Source organism: Agelaius phoeniceus, chromosome 16, assembly GCF_051311805.1.
Source record: "Agelaius phoeniceus isolate bAgePho1 chromosome 16, bAgePho1.hap1, whole genome shotgun sequence".
Taxonomy (NCBI): domain Eukaryota; kingdom Metazoa; phylum Chordata; class Aves; order Passeriformes; family Icteridae; genus Agelaius; species Agelaius phoeniceus.
The window spans coordinates 5,773,713-5,800,128 of NC_135280.1; the positions used below are offsets into that span (position 1 = coordinate 5,773,713).

A 26,416-nucleotide genomic window follows, 5' to 3' on the forward strand; every position below is an offset into this window, starting at 1 on the left:
GCGGAGGCGGCGGTGGAGGCCGCGCCCGCCGGGGAGTGACGGCGGCGGCACTTCCTGCGGGCGAGCGGCGGCGGCGGAGCCGGAGCCTTTGTGTGGGAGCGGCAGGACGGTCCCCGCGGCGCCCCGCGGCCCCGGGCGGGCGGGCAGCAGCGGAGGCGGCGGAGGCTGCAGTGCGGATACCGGCAGGGGAGCCGCTGCCCCCGCCTCCAGCGCCGGCCAGGACACCGGAGGCGCCGCTGCTCAGCCGGCTCCGGCCACCAGGTATTTACCGGGCCCGGCCCGGCGCGGAGCCGTGCGGCTGGGCAGCGACAGGGACGGGGACGGGGACAGGGACACGGACAGGGACACGGACACGGACACGGACACGGACACGGACACGGGCAGGGACAGGGACAGCGGCCGCAGATCCGCCCGGCCGGGCCCGGGGGATGCGCTGCCGTGGTGCCGCCCGGCCGGGCCTGGGGCACTTCCCCCGCACAGCCCGCACAGCCCCGCACAGCCCGCACTGCCCCGCACTGCCCTGCACTGCCCGCACTGCCCCGCACTGGCCCGCACTGCCCCGCACAGCCCGCACTGCCCTGCACAGCCCGCACTGCCCGCACTGCCCCGCACTGACCGCACTGCCCTGCACAGCCCGCACTGCCCCGCACAGCCCGCACTGCCCTGCACTGCCCGCACTGCCCTGCACAGCCCGCACAGCCCCGCACAGCCCGCACAGCCCGCACTGCCCCGCACAGCCCGCACTGCCCGCACTGCCCCGCACTGCCCCGCACTGCCCCGCACAGCCCGCACTGCCCCGCACTGCCCGCACTGCCCCGCACTGCCCCGAACTGCCCCGCACAGCCCGCACAGCCCGCACTGCCCCGCACAGCCCGCACTGCCCCGCACAGCCCCGCACAGCCCGCACTGCCCGCACTGCCCTGCACAGCCCGCACAGCCCGCACTGCCCCGCACTGCCCTGCACAGCCCGCACAGCCCCGCACTGCCCGCACTGCCCCGCACTGCCCTGCACAGCCCGCACAGCCCGCACTGCCCCGCACTGCCCCGCACAGCCCGCACAGCCCGCACTGCCCCGCACTGCCCTGCACAGCCTCGCACAGCCCGCACTGCCCCGCACAGCCCCCCGCACCCACAGCCCCGCACAGCCCGCACAGCCCCGCACTGCCCCGCACAGCCCGCACTGCCCCGCACTGCCCCGCACTGCCCCGCACAGCCCCGGCTTCCCACCGCACACACAGACCCGAGGGTAAAGCTGGCCCGGCGTTCTGGGCTCGTAACGGAGCGGTCATAACCCCGCTGGGGGAAATAAAGAGGGTTTGGGGCTCTTCTCCCCCCAGGTCATCAAAGTTCCCTTCGGGGAACTCACTTCTCTTCGGGGGGCTCTGCCCGCTCCCCCCCTGCTTCCCCGAGGTAGCCAAGGGTCGCTGGTTGGAAAGGGAGGGATGCTAAAATTGCCCGAAAATCTCTGTAGCAAGAAGCTGGGCTTCCAGTGACAGGAGCGAGTCCCCACGGGGACAGCAAAGCAAGGCATTATGCCGTCATTTAATAGTGCTTTTGAAACTCCTTGCCTTGTAGGTTAATTTCACCGGTTTGTGTGGTTTTTTTCAAAGATTGATCACAATCTAGGAGTTTAAATTCTCTTTGTGTACTTGGTGGGATGTTGATGATACAGAGATGACACAGTTCAGCATTTCCACATACAACCCCAGAACATTAGAACGTTCAGATTGAAGAGGTCCTCGGTAGGCAACAGGCAATATTAAAATGTCTTTGCTCTTCAGATGTCTCTGACAAAGGATTTAGGATCTGTCTCTCATCTCCTTCTTGCACCATTTTCTTACCTAGTTTGTGTTTTCTGTTTACAAGCCTGAAGATGGCTGCTGCTGCTTCCTGCAATGTGGAAGAAGATGAGAGCCTGAAGGGATGTGAACTCTATGTTCAGAAACACAACATCCAACAGATTCTAAAAGAATGCATTGTAAACCTCTGTATAGCAAAGCCAGACCGACCCATGAAGTTCCTCAGAGAACACTTTGAAAAATTAGAAAAGGTCAGTGATTTTCAGGTGCCTTTACATTTTCCATTTATAAAATGAAAAAGATTGTTTAAAGATTTCAAATGTTTTGGTACTTTTTTTTCTCTTTTTAAATGACCACACAACTGTGAAAATGTAAACTGTTAAGAGAAAAAAGCCCCAAGCCTTCATTTGTGGATGTCTACTATAATATTATCTATAGCTTAGAATTTTTTGTGCATAACACCAAGATTATAATATCTCATCAAACTGCATTTGTTAAAAATGACCCATATTGGTTGTGAGGCATGGTACCCTGAACTTTCATCTCTTGGAAGAACCTGCCTGTGGGTGCAAAAGATGATGTTTATTCCAGTGTCATGTGGTGGGGTTTTCCCTTTCCCAAAATCAGGGAACCAGCAAGTTCTCAAAATCCTTGAACAGTTTGCTATTGAATTTCACTGCTCTCTCCTGTCTGCAGTGCCTGTCCATGATCCTCTGACAGGGGATGCACTGACAGAGACCTCACTTACTGTGACTGTCTTCAAAAGCAGTCTGGAGAGGGGGAAACCTTTTAGAGCATTCCCAGACAAATTCTCTCTAAAGCCTAGGGGTGTCTTTGCAGGAAGAGCACGTTGTGTGAGCAAGTGTTGTTGTAGGCTTGAGAGATAAGGTTCAGTAGTTTCCTCCTTCAAGAGTGGATAATACATCAGGCTGATATATCACCAGTGATGTAAAACATTTAATGCATCTCACTCTCTGCTTTTCAGATTCATTTTTCTATAGGTGAGTATATGTCAAATTTGTGTAGTTTTAAGAAAATGCAAACATTGCATTTTGGTGGTAGCCTGGGACATCAGAGAGGGGTACAAAGTACAAAGTGGTTTGTAATTGTATTTGATTATTGTGAAAAAGAAACAGTGTCTTAATTCTGTGTGTTCTAAACTTCTGACAGCCAAGACCCATTTTGAGAGAACCAAAATTGTTGAATTTCATTACTGTGTTGCGAATTATTATCAGTCATAACATGTGGAATTTTGGGCTTCTTGAAAAGGAGGATAAACACCATTCTTGAAAAAATACCATTAAAATATGCTGTGGTATTATGGAATATGCTCCATTGCTGGAGAGATTTCTTGAGGGGTTGTACTGGGGGAGTTTGGCCATCATCATTTGTTGGTGTTAACACAGCACACACACCTGAGACAGGAGGGCAGCTCCTCCCCTTGAGAAATGACATCTTCTTTCATGTGATCTCCCATTATTTCCCAAAGAACAGCAGATGCCAGGATTCTGTAGGACATCAATCAGGATGCCAGCACAGGAGCTGATGGATATCACTTGTCTCAAAATGGAAGATGATTTAGAAACATCAAGGCATCAACTGCAGGGAATATTGTGCTTGCTGTGGGAGGACACAATCTTGGCACTGCCTCTCTAGAGCAGCCTGGGGGCTGAGCCTGCTGAGCCTGGAGGCTTTAGGCTCCTTCTGGAGCTTTTCAGCACTGTAATTCTTGTTCCTACAGCAGTTTGACTCCCTCGTTGCCCAAACATCTCTGAGAACTTCCTTGGGATAAATTGCATTGTGAAGGATTTTCTGCTGTAGAATAATATTTTGACTTAGTTGGTTGTGTGAGAACAGTTGAAAGGAAGACTTCTAAAGATAGAGAAGTCTTTCAATAAGTTTTATCCAATTTTTATACACTTGTCATATACAGGTAATTTGAAGAATCCTAATGGAATTGAGAATTTAGCAATTGTTCATTAGATTTTTGTAAATGTGCAATACTGACGTGGCACATTCGCTATTAGCTCCTTTAATTTGGTCCTGTGGAGGGAGGAGGAGTGAAAATATTTGGGTTTAATAATGATTTTCTAAACAAAGTCATGCATTTTTCCACCTAAGTGTGGTATTGTGGGGTTATTTTCCAAACTCATTCAGATAAACAACACATTCCACTGAAGAGAGCAGAAGAAGAACAGTTTATCTGTCAAAAACACATGTGGGAAGTTTAGAGATGAAGTGTAGGGTATTTTTCAAGTGGTTAAAAAATGAGCTTGTTAAAAACAAATAGAGCTTGATCCACATCCATGTACTGGATCTGCCACAGAAGTGAATAAAAAAATAGAAGAGTGTATTTAATTTTGCTAATTCTTAACTCCATCTCATAGAACCAACTCATAAAAGTAAGATTTATTATGATATACAGGATCAGAGGAGATCATAAATGCTTCTCACCCTCTGATGACATCAGAGTTGTGTCCCCTGCCCTCAGCCTGCTGCTAAATGAGAATGGATCAGGGACCAAGCCCTGCCCCCAGCACACCCACTGGCCCCAGGTGTCACTCTCAGGTGTCACACACCAGGGGCAGGTTTGTTCTGGCAGGGATTTTGGTGTTTGGAGCAGCTGAGAGCAGAGCCAGCAGTGAGGTAATGCTCAGGGGATGTGGGCTCAGCTCTGAGGCTGGGCCACTCTTTATTCACAGCATGAGCATGGCCTGAGAGGGCTGTAAAGGGAGAGCATGAATAAATACTTCTGAATAAAGTACTGGAGACTGAGGTTTGATGTTTGATTCCGAAGGAGTGCTAGTGTTACAAAGAACACTCCCCCCAAAGCCTTTCTAACTGCAGCTTATTTGTATCAAGTACAATGTCAAAAACCATTACTCTGAAAAAATTGTGGAAAAACTTTAATACATATTTTTCTGTTCATTTAATACTGGCAGGATCTGCTTAAGTTGCCAGTAATTGCTGGGAATCAGCCTATATTTCTATATTCTGAAATTTGCAAGTCACTTTTATATGCTGTGGCCTATGGACTTCAAGATGACATCTACTCTGATCACATTAACAGTTACTTTGTAAAAATCTACAACATGCCCTTGAGCACAGAAAATAGTTGAAAACAGTTTAGAGACTTTAGATTTTAAAACCTGTGATATTTCCTTTGAACAATTTATTTTACATTTCCCTCTGACTGCATAGATCTTGTTGGATGGAGTGAGGAAAGTCTTTCCCTTAGGGATTGTAATTGGTTTTTTTTTTGGAGTGAGGGAATAGATGTTAGCTAAGAAACTGTGGCATTATTTTAACAGCTGTAATTTAGTCCTGTTTACTTGAGGACTAAAAGGAGGCATAGCAGAAAAAAACAGGGAACCCATTATTTTATCTCTGGTGCTTACTTCATGTGAAAAAGTCAATTACTGAAAAATTACAGGCAATGCTTTGTATTTTTAGCCATACTGAGACTGCAAAAATTTCATAGTGTCAGGCTGTTTAGTGCCTCGATTATGTGATCAAAGGTGGAGTTGTCTTGCCAGGCTAAGCTCAGCTGTTCCACAGCAAAGAATTCAAATGAAGAATAGAACTAATGAAGAAAATGGCACAAAGGAAGAGGAAGCAGCAGGAAACCGCAGGGTGTGTTTAAAATGGCTTTGCTGAAGCCATTTTAGTGTGGGGTATTTTAGAGCAGGGCTGTGCTGGCTGAGCTGGGCTTTGCTGGTACCTTCTGGAGCTGGGCTCTCTCCAGGCCCCTTCCGTCGCCCTCAGCACAAGCAGGAAACATTATTTTACTCTAATAAATCACCGCCAGCGGCTCGGCAGTGTGGTTTGGGGATGCAGGCTGGTGTCGCATCCTCACGGTGCCGTCGGAAAGGGAATTTTTGGGCAAAATTGTGAAAATCCAAATTTGGAGCTCGAACCCCGCGGGTCAACAGCGCTGCCCGCGCGGCGCCCCCTGGCGGCACCGGGCGCAACTGCACCCGGGCGTGCCGGGGCCAGGCCCTGAGGGAGAAAAACCAAAATGCAAAAATATTTATTTCTGTTAGCAAAATACTCTTTATTTACTTACCACAGGGAGTTTCAGAACCAAAGGTACTCAAGAATCAAAGTTTCAGCACCAGGCTCTTCTTCTGCGACAGTATTCTCTCCCAGTATTTGTATTTTATCACAAAAATGAGTCCTTCAATCAGTAATTTCCACCAGAACCTGTCTAAAATGAAATTAATTCTGATGAAATTAATTCTTAAAATTACGGGTCAATATTATGCAAAGTGTAACTCACTGCTTTCAGATAAGCTGGAGAGAGGTTACAGATTTGAAGCAAAATCACACAGAGAAGAAGCTATAGAAAAAATGCATTAACGAAGCAGTTTTATAAAGCCCAGTAATAATATTGTTCAAAGCTTGCCAAGCAGTTGGGTGGTGTATCCGTGGTGGTCAGAAATGTTGGTAAAGCATGCAAGAACGTACCTGAGGTGCTGATAGAAGCACAGCAGCGGGAGCAGCAGGAGCTCTGGCTGTGTGACTGACCAGGCTGGGGCTGCCTCTGTCCTGCCTCTCCCCTGAGATCAGCACTGGGAAGAGCTGGAGGAAAAGCAGCTCAGGTGGGACCTCCGGGATTGCCAGAGCCAGCCCCAGGCAGTGCTGGGAGAGGTGACAGTTCTCTTGGAAGAGGTAAAGGAAAACAAGGTGACTTTTTAAAGCCCTCCCAAGGCAAATTTCCTACATGAAGGGAAGGGTGGAGGATGAAGGGAATAAGAGCAGAAAGAGAAAAGAAAACCTTTTTCCCTAAGAAATAAAATTAGTTATAAGCAAACTCATGCTCTTATGAGCTTGTGTGGAGCATATTAGAGCTGAGCTCCCTGTTTAGTCTGTGTGTCCAGAAGTGTGAGTGGCTTTCCCAGTCTAAAAGCCAAAACCTGACAAAACCAGAGTGCAGTGATGGAACACGGAGGGAATTCTGCCTGGAAGACATCTTTGTTTCACATCTCAAGCTGCCCTGTTTTACATTCATCAGGTTACTTAATCCACTTTTATGTGGGCTTGTCTCTTCTTACACAAGCTATGCGTGCATACATTGTTGTTTGGCTGGATTTTAAGAATCAGAAGTGTTGGCTATGATTCTCTTTGATTATATAAGCTTTTAAGTATCAAAAATAGGGTCTGTGTTTTGTAACATAACCTCTCCCTTTGCTGTGAGGCAAAGAAAGTAGGGAAGAGGTGGTGATGGGTTGGGATGCTGAAGACACTTGTGGGGGGAAGACAAGAAGTGTGAACAAGCTGCAGGAGGTAAAACAATGGCAGTAAAGGGTCTGAGGAAGGCCAGCCATGCAGCTGCAGTGTCACCAGAGCAGGTGGATTTTTGGCAGGAGATTTTTGCCTACATTGGAAATTGGGAATGAGCAGAAATGCAGAGAGGCCACGGAGGATGCAGGAATAGTAATCAAAGTGGGGGATAACTATGGAGGGGGTAAATACCTTGGCAGGGTGGTGGGGAGTGCATTTAAAGATATTTCTTAGAATTGCTGCAGAAGAAAAGTAAAATGGAGCAGGGGGAAGGCAGTGGAACAATAATTGGGATTGTGTGAATAACAAGGCTGAATTGATCACAAAGATTGTCTGTCCTGGCAAAGATAAGACTGGAAGGAACATTAAGATCTCCCAGATTTTTCCTGCTTTTAGAGATGGCATTAGTCAGTCCCATGCTTCAGCAAAATGAAGTGCTTTGCCTTTGGCCTTTATTGGTTGCTGTAAATCATCAGCCCCAAGGAGTGGTGAGGGGTGTTAGAAACCTTCCTGGACTGCAAGCATCTCCTCTGGGTCAATTCCAGTGCAAAGAGAGATTAGTTACCTGTGCATGAACCTTCCTCCACATTTTCTGTGAATAATCCAGGTCTGTCAGGCAGAAAAGTTTATGAATGTGCTTGAGGGGGGAAAAAACCCCCAAACATTTGGCATGTGCTCGGTGATGTGGTTTTTGAATGCAATGTATACATTGTAGGAAGCAGAGCAGAGGTTTGATGCTGAGCTTTGATGTCAAATGTCTGACTTGCTTTGGAAAGTCTTTTTGGGATGCTGTTGTGAGGCTGCACAGTGATTTGGAGCCCCCTTAGGTGCTTTCCTTCCTTCAGCTCATCTGAGTTTTCAGGTAGTGACAAAGCCTGAAAGGAGAGACTGGGAGAGGAAGGGAATTTCTGGTCAGAAATGCTCCAGTTGACAGAGAAGAAAGCTTCTGGGTCAGGAAGTGTGTGTGCTCTTGAGCAGTGGTCTGAAAGGAAGGGTAATCCCAAAAACTGTCTCAGCATTGTGGCTGCTTCACTTGCAATGCTTAAACTCACTAAAAGTTCGTGGAAGAATTATCTGGGGGTGATGCTGAGGACAATATGCTAAATTCCTGTGGTTGTAGCTGAAAGTGGACATGCAAAAGATAAACTGGTTACTGCAATTGTATTTATTGGTTCTTTCAATTTGAGGCAATGAACAAAGGCAGTTCCACTGCCTTGCTGTTGTGCCTTCCATGTGTTTTCTCATTTGGAGGTGGACACAATTGGGCAATATGATTATGAATTATCAGTGCCATCCAAAGAGAGAGAGGGGGAGAGAGATATCACTTGTTGTCATGACAACAGAAGATGATGAGGTGTTTACTTGAAGCTGAGTTCTGCACAAGGATTCACATCAAGCTGCATCTGAGGATCGGTGTTTGAAGAACTCCTCTTGAGACAGTTCATTTCTGCTTCCAAGCATTGGCTGCATTTGTGCAGCTTTACCCCAGGATACGTGGAAGACATCTCTCTGAAAGCTCAGCCCAGGACAGAGCAAAGGCTTTATTTGCAAAAGGCAGGCTGTAGTTCAGGAATGGGGATCCTTCCCAGCCTGCAGCTATGGAAAACCAGCCAGTCCAGTGCCTGCTGTTTGTATAGAAGGAGTTTGTAGTGAAGAGACTTCCTTTTAAAATGAATCACACAGTAACTCACTTTTATAATCCTTTCAAATCTTCTTGGCTTCTAAAAGTATTTGAGCTTAAGAGCATGCTTTGTAGTATTAATTTTATCTCACTGAGCTTCCTTTTGTATATAAATCTGTGCTGGGGTGGGGGAGATATTATTTATTAATTCCTTGGAAGTGGCTTTTATGCAATGTGTACTGAAGAGAGAAGAGTGTATTTTATATTCAAATGTGGCAAACTACTACTCTGCTCTCTGAGTAAATATGCTCTGGATAAAAAGAACTGTGTAAATGCTGCACACCATTAGTTACTCCATTGCCCTCCTGTTGTACTTGCCTTTTAGTTAAATTTTAGCTGCTATTCTTCAGAAAAGTCTTTACTGCCTTTCAGTTAAACCCATGAAGAAGGTGAATTTGGTTGTGTTCATTTAATATAGTCAGAGACCATTAACACTATCAGAGATAGGCAGTCAGTAATGTTATTTGAAATTCTTCAGTCATAGCTTTTGTTTTTAAACACTAGATGTTAAATATAGTTGTAATATATAGCACACATTTGTACTTGAAATATTTTGCTTGATTGTAGTTTAGGAATCTAGAGGCAGAGGGGGGTAAGGAAGAAGTTGATGAGAATGCTGAAATAGGACTTGCAGTTCTTACACTATAGGAAAATCTAATTGAGTCATTTTTTAACATATCTAGTCCTGCTATTTGAATGTGAAATTACTAAGTTTCAGTAAGGATTTAATACATCTGAAATTCTGGATTTTTGGTTACAGCACCGAGATCAATTGTATTGTGGCCTGGGAGTTTTGGGGTTGTAAGCCAAATTTAAACCTCAATCGATCTCAGAAAGAACTTGGCACTTTTTGAGGCAGGTCAAGGTCTTGAAAAGTCAGATCTTTAGCCAGCCCTCTACATTTTATCCCTGATCTTGTCCCCTGAATATTTCAGTAATGCCTTCTTCTAAACAAGAATGTGTGACTTGTTGCTTTGAGTCATGCAGCATGGGAAATACTGCTCAGTTATTTATTTCAAGCAGCTATAGTGCACCAAAGGCTGGTATCAGAGGTTAATGAGAAGGGCAGTGCCAGTCATAGTGCAGGAATTGACTGGAATAAGACCAGAAAAGACAGGTGGCATGATGAATTTGATGCAAACACCAATGGCAAAACATATATTAATCATCCCTTTTTCTTGCGAGCTCGAAAGTTGTGAGCCTGTGCCAGTTTTCTGTACTGCCCTTTCCTGGTGCCATCCATACCTGATGAGCTGTGGATCAGTCACTTCCTCTGTCAGTGGGACCAGCTGGTGATGTTGGGGATCTGCCACTCGTGCTGGTGCTCCCAGATGCTCCCTCCTCTCCTCACTCCCATTTTCCACTCTGAGTGGAAAATCTCACTGGAAATTTCCTGTAGGACAGAGGCCAGGTCCTGGCAGGTCACCCCTGTTGGAGGAATGTTGGTTTATGGGGTGTGCAGGGAGCTCAGCATTGCTGTGTTTTCTTTTTGGGTAACCTGCAGTGCTGCTGAGCTGAGTTGTCTGAAAAATCCTGGGGTTGTTGAGGGAGTCATGGGGTGATGGCTGCATGCACATCCCTCAGCATGGCTCTGGGGCTACCAGGCTCTGGGGTTTGCCTACACAGAGGAGGTGGCAGCGCATGAAACTTCTGCTGCAGCAGCCAGCTTGCCTCCTTACAGTGCAGTGCTCATGCCCTCTGGTTTCCTGTACCAGGGAACAGAATTTATGGCCCACCCCATCTCCAGTTCTCCCCTGCCTTTAGTGGAGATTGGGATGAGCCAGCCCCAAGGCTCTGGGGGAGCAGCAGGGGCAGTGACTGTGCTGTGGCTGAGCAGTGCCAGGGCTGAGGAGGAAGGCTGGGTCTGAGCACACAGCCCCTGTTCCTCTGACTGACAGATATGGATGATGCAAAGGGAATTTTACTCCTTTTTGCTTTCCCTTGGATCTGAGGAAGCTGAGGGACAGAACATGGGGCTCTGGGAAAATACTGTAATTATGGGTAATCTGTTTTGTGTCTATCCTTTGGAAGTCAAATTCAGTGTATGAATTGACAGTCTTGCAATTCTGACCTGCTTTCTTGAAGGTTTTCTGTACTGTTCTCTATTCTTGTTACTCTCTCTTCAGGGATTCCCTTTCCTGTTTTATTCTCTGTTCCACAAGCATGAGATTTGTAGAATAACCTCCCTATTGGCCAGCTGGTGCTAGGCCAGCCACCATCTCTCATAGTCCTCTGGAGCCTACCTTGGATCCTATCTGCTTGGAAAGAGTCCCATTGATTATAAATCAGTTGTATGGCAGAAATTCTGGAGTAGGGAGCATCTTTGTTGTTTATGGTGATGGTAAGCTTGCAAAGCAGAGCAAGATGAAGAAACCAATCTAATTTATCAACGTGTGACTTCTGACAAATTGTTTGTACTGGAGACAATGACGTGTACAAACCAACTGAGAAAATAACGCTGCGATGTTGGAGAGTAAGCAATGGAAGTTTTGCTTTCTCAACCAGGAGTAGCTGCAAAGATATAGATACATTGGTTTATATACATTGGTTGCCATGATGTGTGAGAAAGAGTAGAACAGGTGAAATGCCTGTACACACATTGTGGTTAATGCCATTCTCATTAAATCTGCAATTTTCGTTCAGCAGTACAAACTGACCGTCACCCTAACACAGACACGAATGGCCTGCTGATAGCCATAAAAGAAGGTCAAATTGACCATACCCATGGGTGAGAGATGCTTCATTGTCTCTTTCTGCCTTGCAGGAGGAATGCAAGCAGATCCTGGCCCGGCAGAAGTCCAGCTCCCAGTCGGATTCCCACGACGATGAGATTTCCCCGCCGCCGCCCAACCCGGTGGTGAAGGCGCGGCGCCGGCGCGGTGGGGTCAGTGCCGAGGTGTACACGGAGGAGGATGCTGTGTCCTATGTCAGAAAGGTACCCTGGACCCTCCCTCTGCCTCCCAGATGTGCAAGGCAATGGAGTGGCTCATGTTTTGTCCCTGATTTGGACTCCTGGGCCAGCCTGGAGGATGGTGTCCTCATGCTGGCATAAGCAGAGCCTGACCGTCTTCACATTCAAGGTCTTTTGTGTCTCCTTGACTGGGGATTTTCCCCATCAATGAGATTTCAGCATTCACTGTTCCTTCTTTTTTAAGATGTGCTGCTCATCTGACAGGGTCAGTAATTCACAGCCATTTTCTTGATAGCCACTGGCTTCAGCATCTTCTGAGTTTGATCAGAAAATCTCATTATTCAAGACAGCTTTTCTGTTGCTGCATTTCCTGTTTGTTTTATTTTTGGTTTCCAAAAGTCAGATCTGCCTCAAGTTTTCTTTAATCTAAGTCATTTAGGTTTCCTAGACCACTCAGGCATGTATTTCCCCTGTTGATTAGGTACCACTTAACTGAATTTTGGAAGTCTCTTGACCATACTTGGGTGATTTTGTGTGACCATTGTCTTTGTAGAAATGCCAATCCCAAATTAGATAATTTCTTCACTAGGAGCTCTGTTTTGGGCTTCCCTCTTTTCAACTGCCTTTATTCACAAAAATATCTAGCTATGTTATATCTTTGATATCTCTTAATAACTCTGCATTTTTTTTTGACACTGGCTAAAGCTTTCAAAGATTATTGAAAGAGGGACATTACAATAGCATATGTCATGTTTGTTTAGGGAGCCAGGCTGAAAATGTATTTCATAAGGTTGACAGATGCTACTAATGTGCTTTTGTGCACGCCTGGAGTAGCTTTAACTCAAAGAGCTTTTTCTTTATGGGAATGCATTTTGTCAGTCACTGTTTTTTGGCAGAATGCTTTTTGCCTTTGCAGTCAGATGTGCTTTTGTCATCTGCTTATGATACAAGTTCACTGGCTGCTCTGGGGATTTCTGTCCCAAGAAAAAAAGAATTGGGAGAGCCATTAATCCTAAAAACAAGTGTGTAAGAGTATTCTTGTGGCAGTTAAATAATGTTTGCAAGTGTAATTTGCAAATTTTAACAGCACTGTGGTCAAGCTGTTAATGAATGCCCTGCACTGTTAAAAACTTGTGTGATACTTCAGAAGCCACTTTAAAACACTTTTTTTCTGTGCATTTTGCAATATCCCCCTCAAAAACTTCCATGAAGAGATCCCATTTGTTTCTGCTTCTTATGGGTTCCATCTGACTCTTCTGGAAATCAAAGGAAACATCCCTTCCCACCCCCCTGAGCAATTCTTTTATGTTTATAATGAAACCTGAAGTAAACTTTGTTTTCTTCATTTCTCAACAGTGATGTCAGTGAGCCCTGACAGTAGCATGAGTAGGCAAGAACCAGAAGCAGCAATACAGATCATATTCTGTGTGTTCTTTCACTAGTCCTGTTATGATTTTGATTTCCTAGGAACTGACTGATCTTAAATAATAATAATTTAGGGGATAGTTTCTTGTACAGCTACAGATGCTGGAAGGAATACAGAACTAGCACTGGGAGGATTTGTGTCAGTGCTTTGTCTTCTGCCATAAGCAAATGAATCCCATAGTGAATCCCATGGTGAAACCCATGGTGAAACCCATGGATGTGATTTCGAGAACACAGAAATAAAAGGAGACACTGAAAGGACAAATTATGGAACAAATTTAAAAGAGTAAAAAGCAAGGCAAAGGTTGTGTTAGCCTATTGCAAACAGATGGCATTTTAGATAGTAGTCAGGAGGAACTGCTGGCTTGAATTCAGGTGTTGGATGGAAGCACATCTGGGTTATAAGCCAGTTTGGAGGATCCCTTGAAGGGGTGAGCTATAGCATGAGTAGTGCTAGAGGCAATGAAATGAGTTATGTCCCTGGAGAGAAAATCAAAAGAGATTTAGCTCTGTGATTTGAGCAAGCACATGGCATGGCTTCATTCCGGGGAAGATCTCTGTGGAGGGTTAGTTCATCCTTGAACCAGAGAAGGCAATATTTGTCAACACATCTGACAACACAGTTAACAACTAACAGAAGAGGAATCTTGCTCTAAAGAGGGTGATCAGCTTGAAAAGAACATCCAGTGATTATTTGGAAGAGAGATGTAAGAAATGGCCAAGTGATTCTTAGCAGCATTTGACTTTGGTCAGATGCCTGGTCACACCTAGAGAGCTTCTCCTGTGTTTTCTGTGTCCCTGCCCCAACAAACCCACAAAGCCTTGTGGCTTTCACTGCTGCAAATTTACACTGAGGAAGGCTACTCAGTGCTATTTCATAATCAGACAGAAAGGCTCGAGTTGAGTGTCTTAGTGATCTGATTATTTACCCCTTTTGGCTCATCAGCAGTAAGCTGAGCTGGTGTATTCTTAATAGAGCAAGGGTTCAGGCCTGCAATTCAATCCAGTGTTCCTCTGATAGGGTGAAAACCAAGAATAAGATACTGGCTGAATTTAACATTGAGAAATTTAAACTTTTAGATAATTAGATCAGATTTCACTCTGATTCAAACATGCAGTCTGTGCATGTATACTTCTCTAGACTTGATTGGAGTAATCTGATTTCTGCAGTAGTCAATACAAGAGAGGTCTGAAGCCAGTTTAACTTTAGATCTTCACAGTGCAGTGTTTCCCTGTGAAATAAATCTTGATAATTCTTTGTGGGAACTGGTTCTACATCAGTTTTACCCTCTGAGGCATCCTTCTTTTGGTTGGATGGGTAGTTGCTTGCCTTTCCAGGATGAGGGAAGGGAAGTACCTACACACAGATAGTAACTTGCAGCAGACAGATACACTAATTCTATCATAAGAAAATGTGAGAGCTAAATGCCCCTTATGCGACCTTTGCTGTGCAGTAATTGAGACTGATAAACAGATTTTGATTTTCAGATTGCAGTAATGTTTATTTAACACTTAAAACTTTTGCTGTGCTTGATTCTGGCTTGTTAGAATTAAACTGTTAAGGAAAATCACATTATCAAAGACCATGGATATCTTTGACAGGCCATAATTTTGTTACAAATTTCTTGTGTCTCTCCTACTCTTGGAGTCTCTGACTGATAGGAGAAGATACTTGGCAAATAGATACATTATCTACTGATATCTTACCTAAATGGTTACCAAAATGGAAAGCTTAGCTTTCCAAAGTGGAAATACTCCTGAATTTCAACTTTTATTTTAAGCAAATTCATGCACAACAGGACATTTGACATCTCTCCAGTTAACAAATAAAGACCTCTTCATCCTCAAATGGAAATTCTGCTTGTTTGCCATGAAGCCAAGGCACAGGATTTGACTCAAGTGGGCCTATCAGGAGCTTGGTTCCTTATACCACAGGCAGTACTGAAAAATATGATGTATTCAACACATTTTTACCTTTTTCCTAAAGAAATGTTGCTATTTTCACAGTTTTAAAAGTAGGTTACTTTTGATATGGGTTGGAAGGAAGAGGAACATAAAATACATTTTCCTCAGTCCAAGATATTTGAAAGGAGACTACACAGCTGCCAATACCTCCTAATTACAGGATTTTATGGATATCCTTCTCCCCAGTCATCCCTGATCTTATATTGCCTCTCTGAGTGTCATTTTGAGAACAAAATTTCTTATCCTCATGTTATCAAAACTGTAATTTATTACTTTCTTAGTGGCTTTATATTATAGCCTAATCCTGTCTCAGTGCCTGAAATCAAATCACATCCATTTTCTTGACTAGTGGAATTTTCTGTAGATTCCATGATTTGTGAGTGAATACAATCAGGCATGTAATTACCTCTCATTCTTTTCTCTACAGGTTATTCCCAAGGACTATAAAACTATGACTGCTCTGGCCAAGGCCATCTCCAAGAACGTGCTCTTTGCTCATCTTGATGACAATGAACGAAGGTATGAGGGGTTTTATGATTCAAGGGAGTTCACAGCTTGGTGTGAGGACAAGAAATTAGATTAAATTTCATCTCAGGGTCCACAACTGCTGTCACTGATGCATTTGAGTCGCATCCTCAAACATGCTCATGGTATTCTGACAGAGGGTAAAACCACAAGGTAAAAAAGGCCAAGAACAGGTTAGAGTGTATTCAGACATATTTAATGTTTTCAGAACAGATGGGCCTGATAAACTTTATTCTAGATTACTTAATTAGCTAAAGCAATCTCAGAAGCATTTGTCATTACTTCTGAAACTCAGGCAAGACAAGTCAAGAGCTGAATGAATGGGAAAGAAAAAGCATAATGTCTCTAAAGAGATAAAAGGGAATGACAGGAAAATTGTTTTGTTCTTGGAAAAACTGGAGCAAACAAGTTATGTATAAGCACCTGAAGGAGACCAAGGAGTTCAGTAACAGCCAATGTGACTTAAACAGCTCAACTTCCAGTAATGATTTTGACATTAATGTTTATAATGAGTTCATAAAAAAGCCAGGGAAGTGTGTCTTTAGTGAAACCACTGTGCAGCCTGTGCAACACTGATGGAATTGTACAAATAGCAGGTATCACTGGTCCATCATTCCTGTGGAAGGGTGTATTGAAGGGGTTGTTCTGCTTTTCACCATTATTGTCATTAGTGGCCTCAGTGGGACAGGTGATGAGTGTTGAATTTTTAGCTGACATGAAGATGGGAAGGGCTGCTAAAACACTGGGAGACAAGGGTAGCATTCAGAATTATGCTGCCAGCTTGGAGGAATGTTCTAATAAAAGCAGGATGGATTGACACTGAGCCAAGGGCAGAGAAGTATTCCTTAGGCAGGAAAAACACCTTTATGAATATAAGACAGTTTTGGTAGTTCCTTGAAAAACTATGTGGAACTTATTGTGACTCATGGTCTGCATAATAGTCACTAATGTAAAGCTTTTTTTTGAAAATACCAATGTTTTTCTGGGGTAACTAAACAGAACATGCAAGATGTCCCAGTGTTGGAAAGATTTCAGCTGGAACACAGTGTCCAGTTTGGGCATTGCACTTCAAGGAAAAACAGTTGGAGGAAATTCATGGAGGAGTGGTGGGAATGATCCAGACCTAGACATCATCACTTCTGAGGGGAGAAAGGGATTGCTTGGCCTGCAGAATAAAAGCTGGGGCAGAGGGATGCAATAATAGCTTATAATGGCATGTGGATAATGCTATATGAGTGATAAACTGCTCTGTGGGCCAGAGGGTAAAGAAAATAAATTTTAAAAATTGTTTTCTCCAGTGGGAGAGAGTCAAGCCAGATCCAAGAGGGGGTCTCTGATTGCTTGGGTAGCTTGTGGAGGCTCCACCACTTGAGGCCATGAAGGACAGATTAGGCTGTGGTCTGCCAGGAGGGACAAGATCAGCCCTGCCTGGCAGCAGATAAGGCTCACTGAGGTCAGGAACTCCTCACCAACCCCACTTTTCTGTGCTTCCATGGTTAGAAAAGACAAAAACTTTCTCTACACTGGTGGTTTCAGTTCTGGCAGAACATCAGCAGCACAGTCCCTCACAGGTGGGGCTACTCAAATGCAGTCAAAGCACATTCCAGGAGTGCAAATTTTGCTCCCTCTTGCAGATGTTGACACAGTTTAATTACTTTGCAATCTTAATGATATCCTGTTAACATGCAGATTTCTGGGGTAATTAGAAGAGGATGAAGTTTGCACATTTCTTGTAGCTTCTTCACCCACAGAGGAGAATCCTTGTACAGAACTGCTGTAAATCCTGATTATGCTGTCAGCATGCTGATGTGCCAGGCACTGAAAGGATAGATTTTAGGGCTGGAAAAAAGGACATTTCAGTAATTTGTTATCAAAACAGGGTGAGAGGCAAAATCTGAAGGACAAATGCTTTTTCTTACACTGTGCTGATTGCACATCATGATCATGGTCTCTTCTATCTGTTCCCTGTGTCCCATTTTCCTCTGTCCTGTCATGGATATGTGGTAGGAGTGAGAAGAGACCTGCACAGGCTCCCTTGTGTATGCTGCAGGTGCATTGTGGACTCTTTGCTTTTGCAAACTAAGGCTTGGCCAGGTGTATTCTGCCTCTGCTGTCAAAAGATTCAGGAGCTGCTGGGCTGTGCACTGGAGCATGGTCAGGTACAGACCATTTCCCTGCCCAGAGATGTGTCTAGAGGCCTCCTTTGACCTCTTGATGAGCACAGCAGGCTATAGCTGACATCAGGAAAAAGAAAAGGAGCCCACAGAAGGATGCATATTCTGCTCTGCAGACAAGATTGAAATGAAGGAATAAATTGACATCATGCTCTTGCCCTTGTCTGGTTGCATTTGTCAAGTGTGGAGAAGTCAGCAAGTCAGAGCACACCATTGCCATCACTTCCAGTCTGCATCTTCTTAATGCAAATATGTAGTTCAGGGAAGTAAGTGGTAAATTCCTTCATTTGGGCTCTTGCAATGGTGGAAAGCTGGGTAAGGTTATTTTATTTTCTGTGCTGCAGTGGTGGTGTTTATTAGCTTCTGTTTGTGCATTCTACACTGAAGATATTATCATTGTTTTATCTAATTTCATGTTTGACCAAAATGTAGGAGGTGTTCAGGTGGGGGAAGGATGGACTAGCAATTTCTCATTTACAATGGATGACTCTTACATTTTTTCTTTCTTCAAAAAGATATTTGTGTTAGCCTGCTCTGACTTGTGTTGCACTTGCTGCTTGGCAGCTGTGAAACTTAAACCCTTATTTATAAAGGCAGAGTGTAGCATACAATCTCTGTGTCAGAAATTCCACATGAAGGGTTGGTTGCATGAGAAATCATGCTGAAGCTAAGGTAAACAAGTATCTTTTTGCACTGGTGTTGGAAATACTTTGGTTCAGGTCTTATTTTAGATCACATCTTTCCCTGTGCCGTGCTTCAGATGGGGCTGCCATCCATGTCCTACACACACAGAGCCTCTGGTGTAAAATTATACTGAAAAGTGCAGTGAAAGGGAAATGTAACTGCAACAGTACCAAAAGCAGCAGAGCTACTTATCAGCAACCTTTGCCAAGATGTTCGAGAGCTGCTAACATTGCAGAGAGCAGTGCAGCTCTGTGGAGTGACCTGGCAGTCCACTCTTTTCTCATGGCACTTGGTTAAACTCTGGAGTGAAGTCCTGGTTCTCTCAAAGCCAGTGGCAAAGTGCCCACTACCTGGAGTGGGAATGTGGTTTTAGCTGTGAGGAGCTGCTGTTCTTATTTGAATATATATAATATGCTTTGTCTTGAGGGGAATTTCCTTGCTGATCTTATCCCTTCTGGCTCTAAGGCGATCTCACGCTTCAGACCCGCTCTGAAGATGATTTAGGGTTGCACCAACATCCCCCCTTTCCTTTGACCAGTGCTGCCTGGGAGTTTTGCACGTGGCTGAGGCTGGTGGGGCCAGTGCTGTGCCACTGCTCTGCCTCTGCAGCCACTGAGGGATTCCTGTCTGTGCACAGATAGAATTACACCCAGAACTTGGCAGCGCTCTATTTCCTCTCCCACTCCTGGATATCCAGCAGATTAACGTCCTCTAAGGCCTCCTAGTTGTGAAATGGTGTATAAAGTCAAAATTGGTGACAAGGGGCCAGCCTGAGTGACCTTTTTCTGACCTCTTGTGATTAATCTCTTCTAACCCAGCAGTGTAGCTGTGAAGATTTTCCATTGTTCATCACGTAATGCTGGAATACAAGCACGCCCCCTTGGCTCTGCCGTGATGTTGAATAGTAAAGGGAAACAAGAGAAAGAAATTATTCATTTTTCTGCTGTGGATAAAAATAAAAAAGTCACTTTTCATCATTTCAGTGACAGGATGTTGTGTCTCTACTGGACAGGGGCAGCCACTGAGAGGGGGCAGTGGGGAAGTTCAGAGGTGAGCTGCTGTGGGAATGGAGGCTGGACCCAAGGCTGGTGATTGCCAAGGAGGAGAAGGAAATGGAACTGAAATTACCAGTAGGGGAGAGAGCAGTGTGACAGTGTTCACAGGGGTCCCAGGACGAGGGAAGAAATGAGAATGTTGACTCCATGTTTCAGAAGGCTGATTTATTATTTTATTATATATATATATATATTATATGAAAACTATACTAAAAGAATAGAAGAAAGGATTTCATCAGAAGGCTTGAAAGGAAAAGAAGTGGAATGGAATGATAATAAAATCTTGTGACTGACCAGAGAGTCCGAGACAGCTGGACTGTGATTGGCCATTAATTAAAAACAACCACGAGACCAGATCACAGATCCACCTGTTACATTCAACAGCAGCAGATAATCAGTTTACATTTTGTTTCTGAGGCCTCTCAGCTTCTCAGGATTTTTCATAAAATATCATGGCTACAGAGCAGGGCTGAGAGCAGCAGGAATGTCACTCCTGCTTCCAGGAAGTGGAAAGGTTAAATGTTCACCACATCTGTGTGTAAATGCTATGTCAAACTTGTTCATCAAGGAGTGAAGAGAGTGGAACAATGTTTAGCTAATGTAATTTTTGGAAGCATTTGTTACTAATGTGCAGGCAGCTGTAAGGCTTGCAACAGCTTTCAGAATATTTTGGTGTATTTTATTACTTGCATTATTAATAAATTGGTTTCTTTGAACAGCATAATGGTGTGAAACAGCTTTGAAAGCAAAGGATACAAAATGGTATTTAATGCTTTTACTAAAATGTTGAGCTCTTTTGAAGACACAAAAAAAGTACCAAGAAATGAACTTGAAGACTCTGTATTTATTTCAGCAGTACACAGTGTTGTGTTTACTCTTGTGTGTTCCCTGAAAGGCAAAGGTGGGAGGATAAAGAGCATTTTTTAATACCTGTGCTTGTTGGGACCAAGATGTAAAGATGAACGTTGGCACTTTGCAGACCAGGTTCATCAGCCTTGCCTTATTGACCATTTTTGTTGTTCTCCCCAGCTGCTCCATGTCCTGCTTGTTTCTTTAAATTTTTCACAGCAATGGGATATTTTTGAGTCTTATTTAGGGTGTGATCACTGTAATCAGTGGTTCCTTTCCTGCAAAAGTGCTACTTTGGCCATGAATCTTCACCATGGATTTATGCTGGTCACTTCTCCCTTAATATTCATAGCTGTTGTGTGTTTACTTTCAATATATCTATTTTCTCAGACTGTTTCTTCAATTTGTAATGATTTTACATCCTAAATTTTTTTGAAGTGCTTGAGCTCCTTTGCAGCAAGGTATTGTCTTCAAATTCAGAAAACACACTTTTCATTTGGGTCACTAATGACTTGGGGTTTCTTTCAATACAGGCATAAATTATCATGAGAAAAGTGGCTTTCCATAGCTCACAAGTGAATTTTAGTTGTTCTGCTGTTGATCTCATATTGAAATCCTCTTGAAACTTCTGGTGATTAGTACATTTTAAGGACATTATTATTGCCATCAGCTTTATTCACTTCTGCATAATACCATGTTTTATTAAAGCACTGGCTGCAGGCCAGCTGGAAAGCCTCATACATGTGGAGGAAACCTAAGACTGCACCATTCAGGAGCAAGATATTTTAGAAACAGGATGCCACAGCCATGACATATTCATTACACATCCTGTGTTTGCCTTGCATTTGTAACTTAAGTCTTTTGTCAAAAAACAAACACAGATTTAGCTTCTGCCTGTGCTTCATATATGCCTACAGTGTGCAGAACAGTGCAAGAAAAATTCCGCCTTAGATAGAAAACTCAGGGTATGCTTCCACCATTGATTTAAGCTGAATTCTGAGCTGGTACCAAAGGATGAAGGAACAGTGAGTGCCAGACCTTGGTTGCATGTTCCTGTTGCTCTCGTGGCCAGGTGAGCCAGAGCAGCTCTCTGAAAAGTGATCCTGCCCTGCAGGGTTATTTTCAGCCAGAGCAGGTCCTTCCTGTCACCCTGTGCCTGGCTGCCAGAATGCTTTGGCAAGGGGAAGGATGGAGTGGGCAGGGCAGGATCTCCCCTTATGGCAGCAGCAGGGGCCCAAATCAAACCAAGTGCTGGCAAAAGTGCACCTTAATTTCCATTCTAGTCCCTGGACAAGGCTAAGGATGGAAATAGATGTGTGTATTAAGCTTTGCCAAGAATACCCAAGACCTTGAGCTAAACCACTGGGAAGATGAGAGATGAAAGGAAAGAATAAGAGATGAGAGAGAAATTGCACAGCAAGGCATGGCAGTGGGGGCTGAAGGGCTTTCCTGATCCATAATATGGCTTCCTTTAGTTACATCAGGATTTTTTTGGTGACCAGAGTTGGATGGGATCCTTCACCCTCCTTTTTGGGGGTAGCAGAAGAGAGAGGAGATGCAGCATGATCCCAGTTTTGTGCAGATAATCCCATGAGGGTTTGTAAAGGTGTGAATGCTCCACCTGTGCTGGAACTTCAGGAGATTCAGCAGACAGTGGTGGCTTGGGGGCAGAAGAAGTGTGAATATATATTCCAAATATATTAATGCATGTGTAACAGGTCTGGTACTGAAGAAACTGGTGCAAATCTCCTCACTGTGTGGGAGATTTTTTCCTGATCATCACTGGTATTGGATGATTGGCCTGTCCTGTGAATTCTAGTTGTAAACAACCAAAAAGAGGAAACTCAGATTTACCAAGGGACACTAAACAAAGCTTTTCTTCTTTGGGTGACACCAAGCTATTTTCCAGGTAAACTGCCTTGCAATCCAGCTTTTCTTTGTGCCTTTTGTGCCTTGTTTATGGCCTTGATTCCTCACGGGGTTTAAAAATGTTCTGTTTAACTGTGAGTTGTTCCATTGGCTGGCTATGGATGTCAAAGGAACTATTCATGTGTTTAAATGGAAGCACACTCAGCCTTGCTGAATTGGAGCTTGCCAATGAGAAATACTACTTAAACTAGAAAAAAATACAGATTTTGGAGACAAGAATCATCTGGCAGCAGAGATGGAAATGAAACCAGGTAGAGTTGCCCAGCAGTCTGGAAAATAAATGATCCAATTCTCCATTGAAGGATTAGCTGTGAATTTAGCACTGACTTTATTTTCCAGTACATCCATCTCATTTGTCCAAGAATTATTGTCTTTAATTACCATTGTGGTGCCTGCAGGCAGCAGTCTTTAAATTAGTTATGCAAAGTTGTGCTCTCAGCAGTCACCCAGAGATTGTATCTGCTTTGGTACCAATCCCCTTACAACAGCCTGACAGCATCAGCAGAATGTGCTTTTTGTGATGTCAGGATTTGGCCTGGTAGGTAAGCTGCTCTCTTAAACAAAACTAAAAGCACACACATTTGGTATTTATGGATATTTTTATCTCTAGAAACAAATACTGTCAGTTTGTAGCTTTTTAGGGGTTGTGATTCACCCCCAGTGTTTTGTTAGACAGTTTATATTCTTCATCACAAATACTGGCGGCGCCATGCCTAATGGGGGTTATTTTTAATTCTGCATAAAGCACTGGTTTACATATGGGCAGCATGTCACCCATTCTGAAAAACAGAGTTAAAGCAGAGAAGTTATTTACATAAATCCTTTTTAGATCTAGAAAAAATAGCCTGAGGCAAATAGTATTCATGCATGCTCGTGAAACAATCTTGAGTCTAAACTTATCTCTCTATATATAAAACAGAAAAATTATGACTACTGCTGAATTTAACAGGGCTTGTAAAATTTTTCTACTGCTGCAGTATACATGACTGTGCCTTTGTGTGCTTCTTTACACAACAATTAGCTGGCAGTGGCTCTGCAAATACATTACTCAATGCTAAGGCTTTCCAGAATTAAACACAAAGGTTAAATAAAAGAACGTCCACTCTTCTCAGCAAGTCTTTGTCTTTGCATCAGAGCAGCTGGAAGCGGTGATTTGTCTTTGTGCAGGGATGAACGAGGGTTTGTTTCAACCAAAGCTCTTTAAAATGCTGCTTCCTTTCTTTCACCCCCCAGAAGGGCTGCAGGTAACCTGTCACCAGCCACTCCTGGCTCTTCATGAGGTGTCTGATTCTGCAGCCTTGCAGGGCTCCCAGAGCCTGGTGCCTTCAGTGGGGTGGGACTGCTCCTGGAGGATCAGCTCTGTGATTCTTTGTTATGCATTTAGAGGAGGATGTTCAAAGAGCTTGAAGGAACTGGATATTCCCACTGATGGATATATAGTGGGGAGTGAATGTTTAACTCCTCTAAGGTTCTCTTGAAAATCCCCACCTTGAATTCTGAATGGTTAGAGCTGTGCATTTCCATGATGAGGTGACATCTGCTCAGTAACACCGTGTTTGGGAAGGCAGGAACTGCCCTTCAAACAAAAAAATACTCTATAACACTGCAAGATTTAGTAGTGAGATTTTTCTTCTGTATAGAAGGAGAGAATTCAACTCAACAACCAGATGAAATTTCTCTGTCATTCCGGTGCACTTAATGGGAATACCAAGTGTAACTTATTTGACTGTTAGGCTGCTAACTCTCTTTTAATGAAAAAAAAAAACAAACCCTGACAAACCCAAACAATGATTTAGTTCTTGTTTTACAAGTTCCTTACTAAAGACTTTGACCTGAAGTACATGGCGTCTTGTGAGGTAACAGCTGGTCTATCATTGTCTTCGGAAAAAAGCAACAGTTGCTAAGATTTGGAGAAACAAAGATGGTCTTTGAATCAACTGGAACAGCTGTAAGAGACTGACACACCATGCACTGTCAGCTGCTAAATTCAGATATTCAGACTGCCCGAAATGAGATACTTTAACCCTTGGGCACCACCAGATTCCTTTTCTCTCTTTTTTTCTTTTTTTAAAAAAAAGCAGAAAAAGAAATTAGGTTTTCAATCTGCTTTTTCCTTTTTGCTTTCAGAAATTAAAAAACAAACAAAAAAATCCCCCAAACTATCACTTTCTTTGTAGGGAGTTTGTCTTTTTTGTATTTATTCAAGTCTGATTTATAAATCATCCAAAGACATGCTTGTTGACAGCTGAAATTTGCATTAGAAAAGGATAATGTACTTCTCTGTGTGGTGCATTAAAATGAACATATAATAGTGCATATCCAAAAAACAGCATCAGATGCTATTTTAAGGCACTCAGCATCTTCCCAGTTTTGTATGTGGAGACTGTATTTAGTTAATTGAAGCAGAATGAAGGTGAATTTATCATATGTGGGAGGGAAAGGTAAGTGATAGCAACAACCTCTTTAAAAGACACATGTTAGATCCATGTGAGATCCAAAAGCTGGTGGCTGAAGTTGGGCACATTCAGACTGGAAAAGTTTAGTTTCTCTTTTTAGAGCAATCAGGGAACTGATCCATAATTTAAATTAGCTTGGGATGTGGCAGATTTTTCCATTGCTTGAAACCTTCAGATCAAACTTGGCTCCCTGCTCTTACTGGTCCTCACAGTACGTTCTGAAATGCTCCAGAATATTGTGAGGGTTTTTGTTGGTTTTTTTTTTTTTTTCAAAGATGGCAAAATGTGATGACATGAAAATTGATTTCACTTAAAGAAGAGTCAGCAGCCATCTCTTGCTAACAAAACACTTGTATGACATGGGCCCTCCTGAAAGCCAAGCTCTCACAACTTGGAGCCCAGCTGGGTTTTGGATGTCTGAAACAGGCCCACGCTGGGACTCTTGCTAGGCTATTGTTCCATCTCAGCTACAAAGGATGGGGTTTTATTTAGGAGAGATTTTGTAGCTGGTGTTGGATGGTGGCAGGGAAGCTGTGCACGGTGTGGCTGCTCTGGTTGGTGATGGAGAGGGTGAAGCACCAGGGAGAGCTGCCCAGAGCCCCACTGGTGAGGAGCTCTGCTGCCCAGGCCAGGAGCCCAGTGCTCAGCACTGAACACTCTGTTTCCTTGCCCAAACAGCCATACTGCCTCAAGCTTCTTCCTAAGCCATTTTCTTCAGTATTTCCCAGCTTGGCTTCTTCCAAAAACTCTTCCTGATCACAGCTAACCTATCTCCATGTGTCCTGCACCATCTGAATAACTGAAAGATTGGCAATTATCATCACTGTTTGCAGGATCAAGCTTAGTTTATTCTGTTTGTGGATATAACCATGTGAAAAAAGTAGATTTGCACCATGATCCCAGAGGATTTGAAATCTTGAAACTTTGCTCATGTGAGTGAATGTCCTAGAGCAAAGGCTGACACACAAATTGAATAATTTTCCAGATGTGATAATTGAGGTAAGCAGAATAAACTGCTCAGTCTAGAGCTTTGATTCTAATCAATAGGACAACACTTGATAGTCTGTTACACATTTACAGTTACTACAAGGTCCACATAAAGGCTAGACCTCCTGCCATCCCTCTCTGCATTTGCAATGAAAGACCAAGTCTGCTGTCATTAAGCCAAATTCCAGCTCTGTTTTCCACATCTCTGTGTTTTTCATGTCTGATAGTCTGAGAGATCTATTTCCTGAAAGTCAGGGAGAAACAAGAGAAACAAACCAACAGATTTACATATATTCTGAATTTAATTTCTTCTTGTATTATTCATTGTTGAAAAGATTTTTAAGGAGACTTTGCTGCTGCTACCTTTGGATTGCTTGCTCTTCTTTTCCCTAACAGAGGCACATCATTATTGTATGAGGTGAATGGGAATTACTTTTCCGTATCCAGAAATAGACTTTGACCTCTTGGCATCCTAATAATTCCCAGAACAGCCAACTGAACCTTCACCATGATAGACTGGATTTGCTATATTAAAATATTGTAGCTGTGCCCTGACTTCAAGTCCTGACAGTTTAATCACTGCAGTTGACCCATGTTCCTCATAGAGCTGCTTTCTGCAATGTGGTTACAACATCCATGCAGATTTTCCTTTGCTTTTAGAAACCTGGTTTAAAATAGTGAACTTGTTTCGTC

The 26,416-nt window shown here is 43.6% G+C and overlaps 1 protein-coding gene across 2 annotated transcripts in view; it reads left to right on the plus strand.

Annotated features, from left to right (window-relative positions):
• Positions 1-26,416, plus strand: part of PRKAR1B (protein kinase cAMP-dependent type I regulatory subunit beta) — a 93,260-nt gene continuing 66,844 nt past the window's right edge. The window contains exons 1-4 of one of the 2 annotated variants that reach the window (XM_054643680.2): positions 1-261; positions 1,867-2,050; positions 11,528-11,698; positions 15,492-15,583. In XM_054643680.2, coding sequence (XP_054499655.1) covers positions 1,874-2,050; positions 11,528-11,698; positions 15,492-15,583 — 440 coding nt within the window. In that variant the 5' untranslated portion in view covers positions 1-261; positions 1,867-1,873. Of the gene's footprint in view, positions 262-1,845; positions 2,051-11,527; positions 11,699-15,491; positions 15,584-26,416 lie in introns of both variants that reach the window. The other variant, XM_054643681.2, reaches the window with a different exon arrangement.